The 12,866-nt window shown below is 52.5% G+C and overlaps 1 protein-coding gene across 1 annotated transcript in view; it reads right to left on the reverse strand.

The window, feature by feature from the left end:
* The window catches only part of STAG3 (STAG3 cohesin complex component), a 62,709-nt gene extending 61,523 nt beyond the window's left edge, over positions 1 to 1,186 (reverse strand). Inside the window, exons 1-5 of the mRNA XM_087962322.1 lie at positions 974 to 1,186; positions 791 to 889; positions 578 to 674; positions 423 to 499; positions 68 to 272 (exon numbers count right to left, since the gene is read on the reverse strand). Coding sequence (XP_087818448.1) covers positions 68 to 272; positions 423 to 499; positions 578 to 674; positions 791 to 889; positions 974 to 1,186 — 691 coding nt within the window. The remainder of the gene's footprint in view (positions 1 to 67; positions 273 to 422; positions 500 to 577; positions 675 to 790; positions 890 to 973) is intronic.
* Positions 1,187 to 12,866: the final 11,680 nt, after the last annotated feature.

A 12,866-nucleotide genomic window follows, 5' to 3' on the forward strand; every position in this document is an offset into this window, starting at 1 on the left:
ATCACAGGCACTCCCAAGCTCCAGGAAAGCCAAAGTGGCCTCTCTTTTGCCCCAATTACTGTCCTACCTGCCAGAGTGCTGGTATGACGGAAGGCACGCACTTGAGAATCAGACAGGCCAGTCAGGAAGGCAATGAGACCGTCCATCAAGTATTCATCATAAACAACATTATGCTGGGCACGGCGCACAAGCACCGCTATGAACTCACAGAATCCTGTACGGAAACGTAGCCACGTGGGAGTGTTCAGCATCAACGGGTACTCAGCTGAATCCTGGCATTAGGGGGTTACGTGGGAAGAGAGGAAGATCCATTAGAGTCAACTGGAGTATGTGTCTGCCACCCCCCCCTCACGGGGAGCCTCGCATTCATCTCCTCCACACACACACACACACACACCCAGATCCCCGGGGCTCTCTCTCACCTCCTCAAGGGCTTCGGTCAGGCCTTGGATGATCTCCGAGTTCTGCAGGCGGCCGAGCATCTCCAGAGTCACGGTGCCTGCCCAGACAAAGGCAGCCGGGGAAGAGGAGGAGGAAGCCGACCCAGCCCCCCCATCGCAGGCCCGGTTCCCCTTACCTCTGCAGCCGCAGGCGCGCACCACGAAGTTCATCAGCTCCACGAAGCCCCCGGCCTGGTCCTGCAGGTAGCCTTCCAGCCACTCGTCCACCACGGGCTGCGGGGGAAGGGGCGACGGGAGGCCAAGGTCGGGGGGCGGGGGGGGGCGGAACCACCACCACCCCAGCCACCCGCCGGGTGGGGGGAGAGGGGGCGGGCGGGGCCTCGTCTCACCTCCAGGGCGCTCCTGCCCGCCTTCACCGCCTCGAAGAGGCCCTGGCCGCCGGCAGATCCGGCCTCGCCCTCCGCTCGCGGCCTCGCCCGCTTCGGCACCTGCGCCGAGCGAGAGGAAGCAGAGCCGCCGTCAGTCACCCCGGGTGGTCACCGCCGCCCTCGCCCTGCCACCAGCCTGCCTACCGGGGAGCCGCGGCGGCGGGCCGGCCGCTTGGCTCGCCGTCCGACCGCCGCCTCCGCCTCGACGTCGCTGCCCGAGTCCCAGCCCGCGCCTCGCCCCGGCTCGCCCGACTCCGCCGCGGACTCCGCCGCGCTCCCAGCAGAGGACGACAAGGAGGCGGCCGGGGAGCGAGGTGGGGCTTGCCGGCGCCTCAGCACCATCGACGGCGACGACATGGCGGGAACCCGCCTGAGGAAAGCGCCAACCCGACGGCCGCGTCACGTGACTCCGGCGCGCGCGCGAGACCGAGGCCGCCACCTGCCCGGCACGCGGCCCCCGCCCGACTTGCGCATGCGCTGCCTGGGGCTGGAGGGGGTGGGACGGGGCTTCCCTCGAGCGCCGGCAAAGGAGCGCGGGGGGGGGGGGGTGCAAGGTGGGAAGGGCTCCAAAGGCGAGGAGGAGAGGTTTCCCTTCGGAGGGCAGCCCCGCCACAGGGAAGCCTCCTCCCTCCCCGCCGCCTCTTTCCTTGGGTGGGTGGGTGGGGGCTGCTCTGAAGGAGCGGCCGCCAGAGGGGCGGCTTCGCTGCCGGGAAAGCCTCTGCTCGGCTGGAGCCCTGCGAGGGCAGCCGGCCCGGCAAATCCATGGAAGAAAAGGCGAACGACGCAGCCGTCCCCGGAACCGGCCGGCAAGACGGTCACGGAGACTCCCGGCCCTCCCGACGGAAAAAGGGGGCTTCCTTGGGGGGGGTGGGGGGGTGTTTTTTTTTCCTCTTGGGCGGCGGCGGGGGGTGTGCCTCGCCTCTCCTGCAGGAAGCAGCTTGTTCGGCTCCTGAGCGGGCGGTGCTTTTTGCCTTGTGAAGAATAAACGGCGCCTGGAGCTGCCTTTTGAAAAAGCCCCCTCGGGGTGCCAGCAGGTGGCTTCCTTCTGACCTGATGGGAAACGTAAAAATAAGAAATGAAAAGACCGGGAAAAGGAAAAGAAGCGGGGGGAGAGAGAAAGAAAATTATGACTTCCGCTTCTCTTTCCACCAGCTAATTGCCATTTTATTTTCCCCTTCCCCTTTAATTCTTTTTAATCCCCAAATGCTTAAATCATCAATTGAGTCATTTCTTCTTTTAATAAAAAAAACTTTTTAAAAAAGCTTCCGGTCTTTTAAAAAAGCTTTGTTTTTTCCCTGAGATTTTGTGAGGGAAACTCCTTAGGGAACTCCTGAGTTTGCGGAGAAAATAATTACTTGGGAATTTTATTTGGGAATCCCTGGGACGTCATGTTGCTGCATCAAATTATTTTACTACATTTTGTGAAGCATACACATGAACATAAATCAACGTGCTGTCCAGCCAGTGAATGGGAATTGGATAGTTAGCAATTGTGAGCTGTCCCCTTAAGGGAATGCATCATGGTAAATGTAGTTAAGGTATCCTGGGAAATGTACTCCATGTCACGTGACCACATCCACTGGCTGGACAGCACACAAGAGAAACTAGAATAGAATAGAATAGAATAGAATAGAATAGAATAGAATACTTTATTGGCCAAGTGTGATTTTACACACAAGGAATTTGTCTTGGTGTAAATACTCAGTATACATAAGGAAAAGCTACATTAGTTAGGAATCAAGAATCATAACATACAACACTTAATGATAGTCATAGGGTACAATCAACAATCAAATCATACTAGGAAACAGTCAATATAAATCATACGAATACAAGCAACAAAGTTATAGTCCTACAATCACAAGTGGGAGGGGATGAGTGATAAGGAGTGGTGAGAAGATTAACAGTAATAGTAGTGTACACTTTGTAAATAGTTGAACAGTGTTGAGGGAATTATTTGTTTAGCAGTGATGGTTTTCGGGAAAAAGCTGTTCTTGTTTCTAGTTGTTCTGGTGCACAATGCTCTGTAGCGTCATTTTGAGGGAAGGAGTTGAAATAGTTTATGTCCGGGATGTGAGGGGTCTGTAAATATTTTCACAGCCCTCTTTCTGACTCATGCAGTAGACAAGTCCTCGATTGAAGGCAGGTGGGTAGTAATTGTTTTTTCTGCAGTCCTAATTATCCTCTGAAGTCTGTGTCTGTCCTGTTGGGTTGCAGAACCAAACCAGACAGTTGTAGAGGTGCAGATGATAGACTCCATCATTCCCCTGTAGAACTGTATCAGCAGCTCCTTGGGCAGTTTGAGCTTCCTGAGTTGGCGCAGAAAGAACATTCTTATTTATTTATTTATTTATTTGATTTGCCAATTGTTTACAAGATAATAAGTATAAGTGTATACATAGTTGTGAATACATGAAATGGGTACATATAAGAAAAATAAAAGAATAAGAGAAACAATAGGACAGGGACGGTAGGCACGTTGGTGCGCTTATGCACGCCCCCTACAGACCTCTTAGGAAAGGGGTGAGGTCAATAGTAGACAGTCTAAGGTTAAAGTTTTTGGGGTTTGGGGAAGAAACTACAGAGTCGGGTAGAGTATTCCAGACATTGACCACTCTATTGCTGAAGTCGTATTTCCTGCAATCAAGTTTGGTGCGGTTTACTTTGAGTTTGTATCTATTGTGTGCTCTTGTGTTGTTATGGTTGAAGCTGAAGTATTCATTGACAGGTAGGACATTGCAATGTATGATTTTATATACCATGCTTAAGTCAGACCGAAGACGGCGTAATTCAAGGTTTTCAAGTTCTAGAATTTCAAGTCTGGTGGCATAAGGTATTCTACAACGAGTAGAGGAGTGGAGAACTCTTCTTGTGAAATATTTCTGGACTTTGTGGTTTTTTTTTTTTTTTTGTCTTTGTGGTGCTTTTTTGATGACGTTTTTGATGTTAGGTGTCTATTTTAGGTCATGTGATATAGTAGAACCTAGAAATTTGAAGGTCTCTACTGTTGATATTGTGTTGTCTAGTATTGTAAGAGGTGGTAGTATAGGAGGGTTTCTTCTAAAGTCTACCACCATTTCTACGGTTTTGAGTGTGTTCAGTTCCAGATTGTTCCGGTTACACCACGAGGCAAGTTGTATAACCTCCTGTCTGTAATGCAGATTCATCATTGTCTCGAATGAGACCAATCACTGTTGTGTCATCAGCAAACTTCAGTATTTTAACAGATGGATCGTTTGAGATGCAGTCATTGGTATATAGGGAGAAGAGAAGTGGAGATAGCACACAGCCTTGGGGGGGCCCTGTGCTGATTGTACAGGTGCCGGATGTGATTCCGCCTAGCTTCACCTGCTGCTTCCTGTCTGTTAGGAAGCTTATGATCCACTTACAAGTGTGTTCAGGTACCTCTAGTGGGTTTAATTTACTTAGAAGAGTGTCTGGAATGATGGTATTGAATGCTGAACTGAAGTCTACAAAGAGGATCCTTGCATAGGCATTCAAGGTGTTGTAGGATGTAATGCAGAGCCATGTTAACAGCATCGATCTATTTGCTCGGTATGCAAACTGCATGGGATCTAACAGCGGATCCGTGATGGTTTTCAGGTGGGACAGCACAAGCCTTTCAAAGATTTTCATAACTACAGATGTTAGAGCAACTGGTCTGTAGTCATTCAGTTCCTTGGTGGAGGGCTTCTTTGGCACTGGGATGATGGTAGAACGTTTGAAGCAGGAAGGAACATAGCACAAAGAGTAAAAAGAAGATAGTAAAAGAAGCATGAAAAGGTGTAACAAAAAAGAAAACAGAAATGTATATAAAGAATGACAAGACTTCTTTTTCCAAGGGTACAAAGAATACTTAATTTCAACTATTTGTTTAAGACTATAATAAAAAGTCCATTTCCCTCCCCCCCAGGGGAAACAAAGTTCTTTTTCCCCTTTTTAAATTTTAATAATAATCAAATCCATATGTCAAAATTGGATTTTTTGTCGTCTTCTTGCAAAATGAGCTTCTAATTATACATTAATATTTAATTTTGCATTAGTAGAGGGGTATTTTCCTCTTGATCAATTGATGTGTTACATTTTTTTAAAAAATGCCCAGCTTATTATACAATTTTTTAACAAATTAGTTTCCATTTTCAATTTTAACAAGAGTTTATATATTTTAGAAATAAGGTATTCATCGCTTGTACACAGTTTTGTTTTAAAAATAGTTTAACAGAATAATAGCTGGAAGGGACCTTGAAGATCTTGTAGTCCAGGGGTCGCCAACCTTTTGGACCTCGGGGACCACCAAACTCATACTTTTAAATCCTGAGGCCCACTACTATGAATTTTTAAAAAAAGATAATATATTTAATATAAAAATTTTATTTTTTATATTAAACATAAACATAAATGGGAATTGTGGGGCAGAGTGAAGGGAAAGGAAGGGCTTCTCTCATCCTTTGGGTTTGTGGGGATCCAAAGTCCTGGTGTTTTGTCCTTTGTTAAGAGTAATGTGTAACTAGTATTATAGAAATACCCATTTCCACTCCATTTTCATTCCAGTCATTCCAGGACAAACATTTGAATGCACAGTACTATCTAACATTTTCCTGATATAGGTCACTCTGTAGCAGTCAAGCCATGCAAATCCACCCCCCATGAATTTAATTCCCCAGCAGCTATGGATCTCTCTCTCTCTCTCTCTCTCTCTCTCTCTCACACACACACACACACACACACACACACACATCACACAGATCCTCACACACACACAGATCCCCCCTCTCTCTCTCTCACACACACACACCCTTCACGGCAGCCCCATTCCTAGCCTGCTTTGAGCTCCATTCCTAGAGGGAGGAGGGAGGGAGATTGATCTAACCTGAAGGCTGGTAATTTTCTTTCTCTCTCTCCCTCACACACCCCCACCCCCTCCAAGGCAGCCCCATTCCTAGCCTGCTTTGAGTTTGGTTCTCAGGCTGCACGCAAGGAAAGCAGCCGAAGTCTTTCTTTCTCTCCCCCAAACTCTGCCAGAAATGAGTCTTTGGGACCCTGCAAGGCCTCCTGCTCCAAGAGGCTGCAAAGACTCATTTCTGGCAGAGTTTGGGGGAGAGAAAGAAAGACTTTGGCTGCTTTCCTTGCGTGCAGCCAAAAGCAGAAGAAGAAAGAAGCAACCCTATGGCCAGGCAAGTTCCCCCCTCGTCCCTTTCCCCCCTCCCCTCACTACCTCGTGTTGTTCCTAATACAAGCGATGCCAGCCTTGTGTTCCCATGTGGGCGGCACAGCCATGTGTTCCCCGCAGCCTGGATTAATTGCTTTGGGGGATGCTTTGGGGTGGCATTTCTCTCTGGACCACCAAAATTTTCTTGTGGACCAGTGGGCTGCAGCCCACCGGTTGGCGACCGCTGTTCTAGTCCATCCCGCAGCTCCAGCAAGAGACTCTATATCAATCTCAATAAATGGTTGTCCAGGCTGTTCTTAAAAGCCTCCAGTGATGGAGCCCCCACAATTTGGGGGCAATTCATTCCACTGATTAATTGTTCTAACTGTTAGGAAATTTTTCGTTAGTTCCAGGTTGCTTCTCTCCTTGACTGGTTTCTATCCATTGCTTCCTGTCCTGCCTTCAGGGGCTTTGGAGAGTAGGTGGGCCCCCCGTCTTCTTTGGGGCAGCCCCTCAAATATTGGAAGGCGGCTATCGTGTCACCCCTAGTCCTTCTCTAGACGAGACACACCCAATTCTTGCCACTGTTCTTCATATCTTTTAGTCTCCAGCCCCCTAATCATCTTTGTTGCTCTTCTCTGTGCTTTTTCCAGTCTTTTTTTTTTTTTTTTAATAACGTGTCGACCAAAGGTTTTATCGTGACTGAAGTCTACTTCTCAGCTTTTCTTATTGGCTTTAAATCTCTGTGAGTTGCAAATACAAAAAATCCTTCGTCCTCAGCTTGGGTTGTCAAAAGGCTGGGTTTGCACAACACACTGGACCACACACCGGTCGTGGTCCCCTTTTACTCTTCCTCTCCTGGGAACGATGTGTTTTGATTGACGGGTGAGGTGTTATTGTTCTGTATGAGCCACTGGTTTTGAAGGGTTGGAAGACCAGCACTTCTTGTGAGTAAGAGCCGGAGGATTAGCGCCTGCAGACTCAGCGCTTACTAAGCACCAGGGCTGCTCTGAAGAAGGGGCAGGGGTGGGGGCTGGAGAAGAGGGCTGAGGGAGGAGAGGCCTTCCCAAGAAAAACCTGGGCTGGATTTCCCTGGATTACCTAATCAGACTGTCTAAACTGCCCCCACCCTCCCGCAGGAGTAATCTCACTGCCCCGGCAGAGAAGAGGGCTGGTTCCTCACCCTGGGAAGTCTTAGGCAGGGCCGGAGGAAGAGGGCAGAGCTGGCCCGAGGGGGTGGGGCACGTGCGCACAGCTGAGGCTTATGGAGGCTTTGTGGGGTGGGGGGGACTCCCAGGGCCAGCTCTCTCTGGGCGGAGTTCTTGGCTTGGTCTGCTGAAGCACCAAGAAGTCTCTTTTGGCCGTCATCACTCCCTGCCCTGGATGCTCCACGGGCAGCGGAATAAACGACTTCAGCAGATCTTCTACCTCTTTGGAGAGTCCGGGGTTTGCTCTTGGCTATAAGTCGGTCCGCAAGGTCTCTGCCGCAGCCACTAAGAACCGCTTTCTATTGTGGCAGCTTGCCCATGTTTCAGAAAGCCATAATATAAAGCGAGGTGCCTAACACGTTTTAGTCTAATTAGCGTTCTGTCCATGCCCGGTCTTGTTGGATGGGTAGACGGGTGAGTCTCCAGGGTGCAGGGAGTGCGAGGAGGACCCGGGACCTCTCCCCAACTGCCATCCCTTCTCTTCACAATGCCTTGCCGGCTCTTTCTCTGGCAGAGCCAGAGCTAGTTTGTAAGCAGGTAAATGTTCGGCGGAGTTGGCACTTCAGGGAAGGCTGCCAAAACGCACAGGGGCCCTGTGAGCAAAGCAGGAGGATCGGAACAAACCCAAGGAGGGATCCGACTAAACAACGTCCTCCATCTAGGGCATCAGAGAGCTCTGGAAGGAGGGGAGCTTGTTGCAGGGGGGCGCCAGGCAGAGGCACACACACACACACCCCAATGTTAGGCAGCTGTGTTGAGCCAGGCAGAGCAGAGCTGTAGCCACACTGGTCTGGTCACTTTTGAGAAGTCCTTGGGAAAGAGGAAATCCCTGGTGCTGGCAAAACCTTTTGGTTGCTGCAACACAAGACTTTGCCTGCAAGATATCCAGGTGAAACAACATTTCCTTCATGTTCTTCTCCTTAATGATGATTTGTGTGGAGGATCCGAGGCATGGGACAGTCGGTCTCCCTGCAAACTTCTTGTGTTTTCGACGTGATTGCCACTAGCTGGAAGGGAGCCTCCTCCCTCTTGCAAGGTGTGGGTTCATTTGGGCCCCGGTTGTCTTGACCCAAGACCTACAGGTAATCTTGCCAGCACAGGCAGTGGGGCGTCAGCTCTGCAAAGTCTGCCTGAGGCCCATGGCCCCCCAGGTGCCAGTCCTGGACAAGCTGAAGGAATGTGTGATGTGCCTGCCAGGAGAGAAGTCAGACGAGTGACCTGAGGCCACCGGCCACAATCGCTGGGCAGCATTCCAACCAGCAGCAGCCCTGCAGGGCCCTGGATGCCTTGGCCTCCCCCCCCCGCCTGCAACGCAGCCCTACTCGGAGTCAGCTTGGCTGAAGCAGCACCTGGCGCCCCCCCCCACATCTGCTGCCTGAGCCCGCTGGCCTGGGAAGCTCCACGGAGCAGGACTGGGGATGAGGGTAATGCCTCCCACAGGAGGTGGCTGGCGCAGCATGGCCAGCCCAGAAGGATCCCTCGATGGAGAAGGCGGGGAAGGGGGGGACGTGGCTGGCAGGCTCAGATCTCCAGACCCAGGCTGTGGTTGGGGTGACCCCTATCTGGTCTCTCTGCCATCTTTCCAGGAGAGCCTCCTAAGAACCCCGGGGCTTTCATCCCTGGGGCCACAGCGCACCTTAGCCCACCAGGGAGCCTTTCGTTCACGGGTCATGGCAACCTAGGGGGGTAGGACGGGGCCACTGGAGTAGGCCGGGGCGCACCTTCAATTCCCTCCACAGAGGCAGGTGAGCCAGCTCAGCCCCCGAAGGACAAAGAGAAGGCTGGCGCTCCTGGGGCCACCACACGCAGGGGAGCGAAGGTCCTGGAGAGACGCTTAGCAGGTCACCCGCAGAGAGCGGCCCCGAAGGGGATCGGGGGGCAGGTGCCCTTCTGCAGAGCTTGGTGGGGGCTCCCCCGCTGGCTGAGGGGGCATCTGGCGGAGTTGGGTTAAATGCACAGGCACACGAAAAAACACCCACGATCCACGTATATTATCGGTGGATTTGAGCTGGCAGCCTTTAACCAAGGGGAGCATCTCAGAATCCTAGCGAGCCCCGCAACCCCTTTGTGGGGCAGGTGGGAGACAGCCGCTCCTCATGCCCACCTGGGGAGAGGACCGGGCCTGCTGCTTCTGCTCCCTCCTGCCTTCCCGCAGGTGTTCCTCCTGGTTCCGCTCCACTCCTGCTGGGCGCTGGGCGGCTCTTCCATGCCTGGCTAGCCTTGGAATCCGAACAGCCCCTGAAGCCAGAACTTTCCATGGGGAGAACCTGGGCCAGGAGGCTGGGAAGAGCTTCCCTTGAAGGGAAGATGAGCCCAGCCCCTCGTCAGGCACTTTCCACCGGGGGTGGGGGTGGGGTGGGGTCCCTCCTTCCTTGGCTCCTCCCTCAGTGGCCCCAGGCGGCAGTTTACCTCCTCTCCGTCAGTCACCAGCCCCCCAAAGGTCATCCCACCATGCAGCCTTCCCGAGAAAGAAAAGATTGAAAATCACACAAAAAGAACCCTCAGCCAGATTTCCTGCATGGCCCTTGAGCATGCACAGAGTTGCAGCCTGACCAAAGCTTGGAGGAGGCTTCAGAGCAACGCATTGAGGGCCCCTCCGGCCAGCATCTTCCCACACAGGCCCAGGCCCAGGCCCAAGAGTCAAGGCTGAGAGCAGGGCCTTTCCTACGGCCTCCCCAGCGCCGCCCCCCCCGAGCTCAGCCTCCATGGCCGGCCAGCTGAGCCAGGTGGGGGGTTGGGGAAAGTGGGCAAGGTCTGAAAGGGCAGCCTGAGAAGGGGAGGGGGAGTCTCCTGGCCTGTGATGCTGCCGCCTCCCACCGCCCTTGACTGATCGCTGGAGCATTGGCAGCCCCCCCCACACACACACAGACGCTGCCCTTCCTCCCCTTGGTGGCCTCAAAATCTGCCTGGCTGGAGGAGCTGAGGCCTGACCTGATTGTGGGGAGGGGCAGACACGTGTCTTGCTGCTTCAGCCAGGTTATTCCAGGGGAAAAGCCAGCCCCTCCAAGGCCCCCTTGCTCCAGAGGAGGCAAGCACCCCTCGCCCAACATGGGGGTTGGGGGAAGGGGAGCGAGGGAGAAGATCCGTTTTCATTGGGTGGGGGAGGGTTGGTTGAGGTGTGTCTGGCGTTGCAGTGATCCAGGGATGGGGCTGCCAGAGCAATTCAGGCTCCCCCCAGGGGAGAGCAGGGCCAGCGGCCCTTACGGCTCCCCAGGCTGACTGCCTAGGTAGGTCACTGGTCCCCCTCCATCATCCCCAGCCACGCAGCCCCAGCTTTGCCTTGAAGCCTTGAGCCCATCTTGGAGCAGCCCTTGAGCCAGGGGTTTCTGCAGCGGCCCTCAGGCTGAGGGTCAAGGAAGGCCACACATATCCCCTGGGGCTTCCCCTTCCCCCTTTCATTCCCCTTCCTTCCTTCCTTCCTTTTTTTTTTTTTCTCTCTTTCCCTCTTTCTTTCTTTCCCTCTTTCTTTCCCTCTTTCTTTTTCTTTCTCTCTTTCCCTCTTTCTTTCTTTCCCTTTCTTTCTTTCTCTTTCTCTTTCCCTCTTTCCCTCTTTCTTTCTTTCTTTTTCTTTCTTTCCCTCTTTCTTTCTTTCCTCTTTCTTTCCCTCTTTTCTTTCTCTCTTTCCCTCTTTCTTTCTTTCCCTTTCTTTCTTTCTCTTTCTCTTTCCCTCTTTCCCTCTTTCTTTCTTTCCCTCTTTCTTTCCCTCTTTTTCTTTCTCTCTTTCCCTCTTTCTTTCTTTCTTTCTTTCTTTCTCTTTCTTTCTTTCTTTCCCTCTTTCTTTCTTTCCCTCTTTCTTTCTTTCCCTTTCTTTCTTTCTCTTTCTTTCTTTCTCTTTCTTTCTTTCTTTCTTTCTTTCTTTCTTTCTTTCTTTCTTTCTTTCTTTCTTTCTTTCTTTCTTCTTTCTCTTTCTCTCTTTCCCTCTTTCTTTCTTTCTTTTCTGCTGATTCTTCAGAAAGGCCAGGCTGAAGGAGAGGCCCGGTCTTCCCAGAAGTCTTCTGAGCTGCTGAAGGAGGGGAAAGGGTCAGGCCTCCTTGCACAACCCACCAGGAAGCCACAAGCAGCAGCAGCAGCAGCAGCAGCAGCAGCAGCAGCAGCAGCAGCAGCAGCAGCAGCAGCAGCAGCAGCAGCAGCAGCAGCAGCAGCAGCAGCACAGGAGCATCTGGCAGCCGCTCGGCATGGCTGCTCCGTGGCACTGGGGCAGGGAAGAAAAGCGAGGCAGGGAGGGGCGGCTGAGGAGGGGGCGTGTCCTCACTGGCTGACTGCTTTCCTCACCGGAGGTCTTGCTACAGGCGAGGGGAAGCCGCGCGGGAGGAGAAAGGGGAGGGCGGGGAGGGCTGTCACGAAGGGCTGGCCTTTGTTTTGCCAACCTCAATGCCTCCAAGAAAGGACCTTGCTACCAGCGGGGGAGGGGTGGGGTGGGGGGCTCTCCATCACCCCAGGTGGGAGACGTACCTGGAGGTGGGGCCACTAAGAAAGAGGCAGCTCAGGGTTATAGTTAAAGGTGCTGGGCCAGGAGATTCACTGGGATCCGTCTGCCTCTCTCTATCCCCCCTCTCCTCCCACCCCCTCCCTCTCTCTCTCTCTCACACACACACACACACGCTCTCCGTCTCTCCTTCTCTCCCTCTCTCCCTGATGGGAAGCCAAAGCCTCCCCGGAAGATGGCAGCAGCAACCGGCAAAGCGCTCTGGGAAGGGTGGCCAGGGAAGTGGCATGGCCGGCAAGGGTCACAGCAAGGATGACCAACGGAGCAGGTCAACCACGGAGCAGAGCAAAATGCCTAGCGCCGGGTCCAGCTGCAATAAAAGTTAACAAACGAAAGAAGTGAATAGGAGATAGAATTACACCGAAGGAAGGAAGCCAATATATTTTCAGTGGGGATGAAGGCAACGTTTACAGGGTGCCTCCATCCTTCTGACGCCACTGCATAAAACACCCCAGCACATGCTGCTAGTTAGGACCCCAATGGAGGCCCAGAATTGTCGTGGCCAAACAAGGCAGGGTTAAGTGAATTTTGCCCCATTCTACACCCTTTTTTGCCACAGTTGTCAAGCGAATCCCTAAAGTCGTTACCTGTATTAAGACTGGAGTGGGGCCTGGCAGAGGGAAGGGGAGACCAGTGTCCTGTTCCCAGGGCAGCCTTCGGTCTGTGGGGCAGCTGTCCAGAGTGGAATCCCGGGCTGCCCTCTTTAGGAAACGCACCTTGGGGAGGGAGGGGGGAATCCCTAAGGGTTGGAAGATGCCCGGGGCCCATTAATCCTACTAGAGTGTGGGAATTATTCAGAGTTGGTGTCACATCTGAACGTCCTGATGTGATGAGGCCTTGGAGAAAAGCTACAGCCTTAAAGTCCTGAATTGATTGGGATCGTTACTGGGAACTGTGTTCCGGTCCTTCGTGGGATTAAAACTCAGAACTCCTGGCCATCCTCTTCTCTGGGCTCTTTCTGGTTCTCATTCCCCTTTTTGGATTGTGGAGACCAGACCTGGACACCGTATTTCAGCAACAGAGAGCAAAACAACCACTTCCTCTGAACCCGGCATTATGACGTCTCTTGACACAACCCAAGGTGACACTGGCTTTTTGGCCGTTGAAGCTGATGGCTGGCTCATGCTTAATTTGTGGCCTATCCAGACATCCAGATCCTTCTCACAGGTGCTGCCGCTAAACCATTTGTTGTTG

The sequence above is a fragment of the Notechis scutatus genome, chromosome 3 (assembly GCF_049901735.1).
Source record: "Notechis scutatus isolate UNSWTSFEM ecotype Mainland chromosome 3, rNotScu1.2, whole genome shotgun sequence".
NCBI lineage: Eukaryota > Metazoa > Chordata > Lepidosauria > Squamata > Elapidae > Notechis > Notechis scutatus.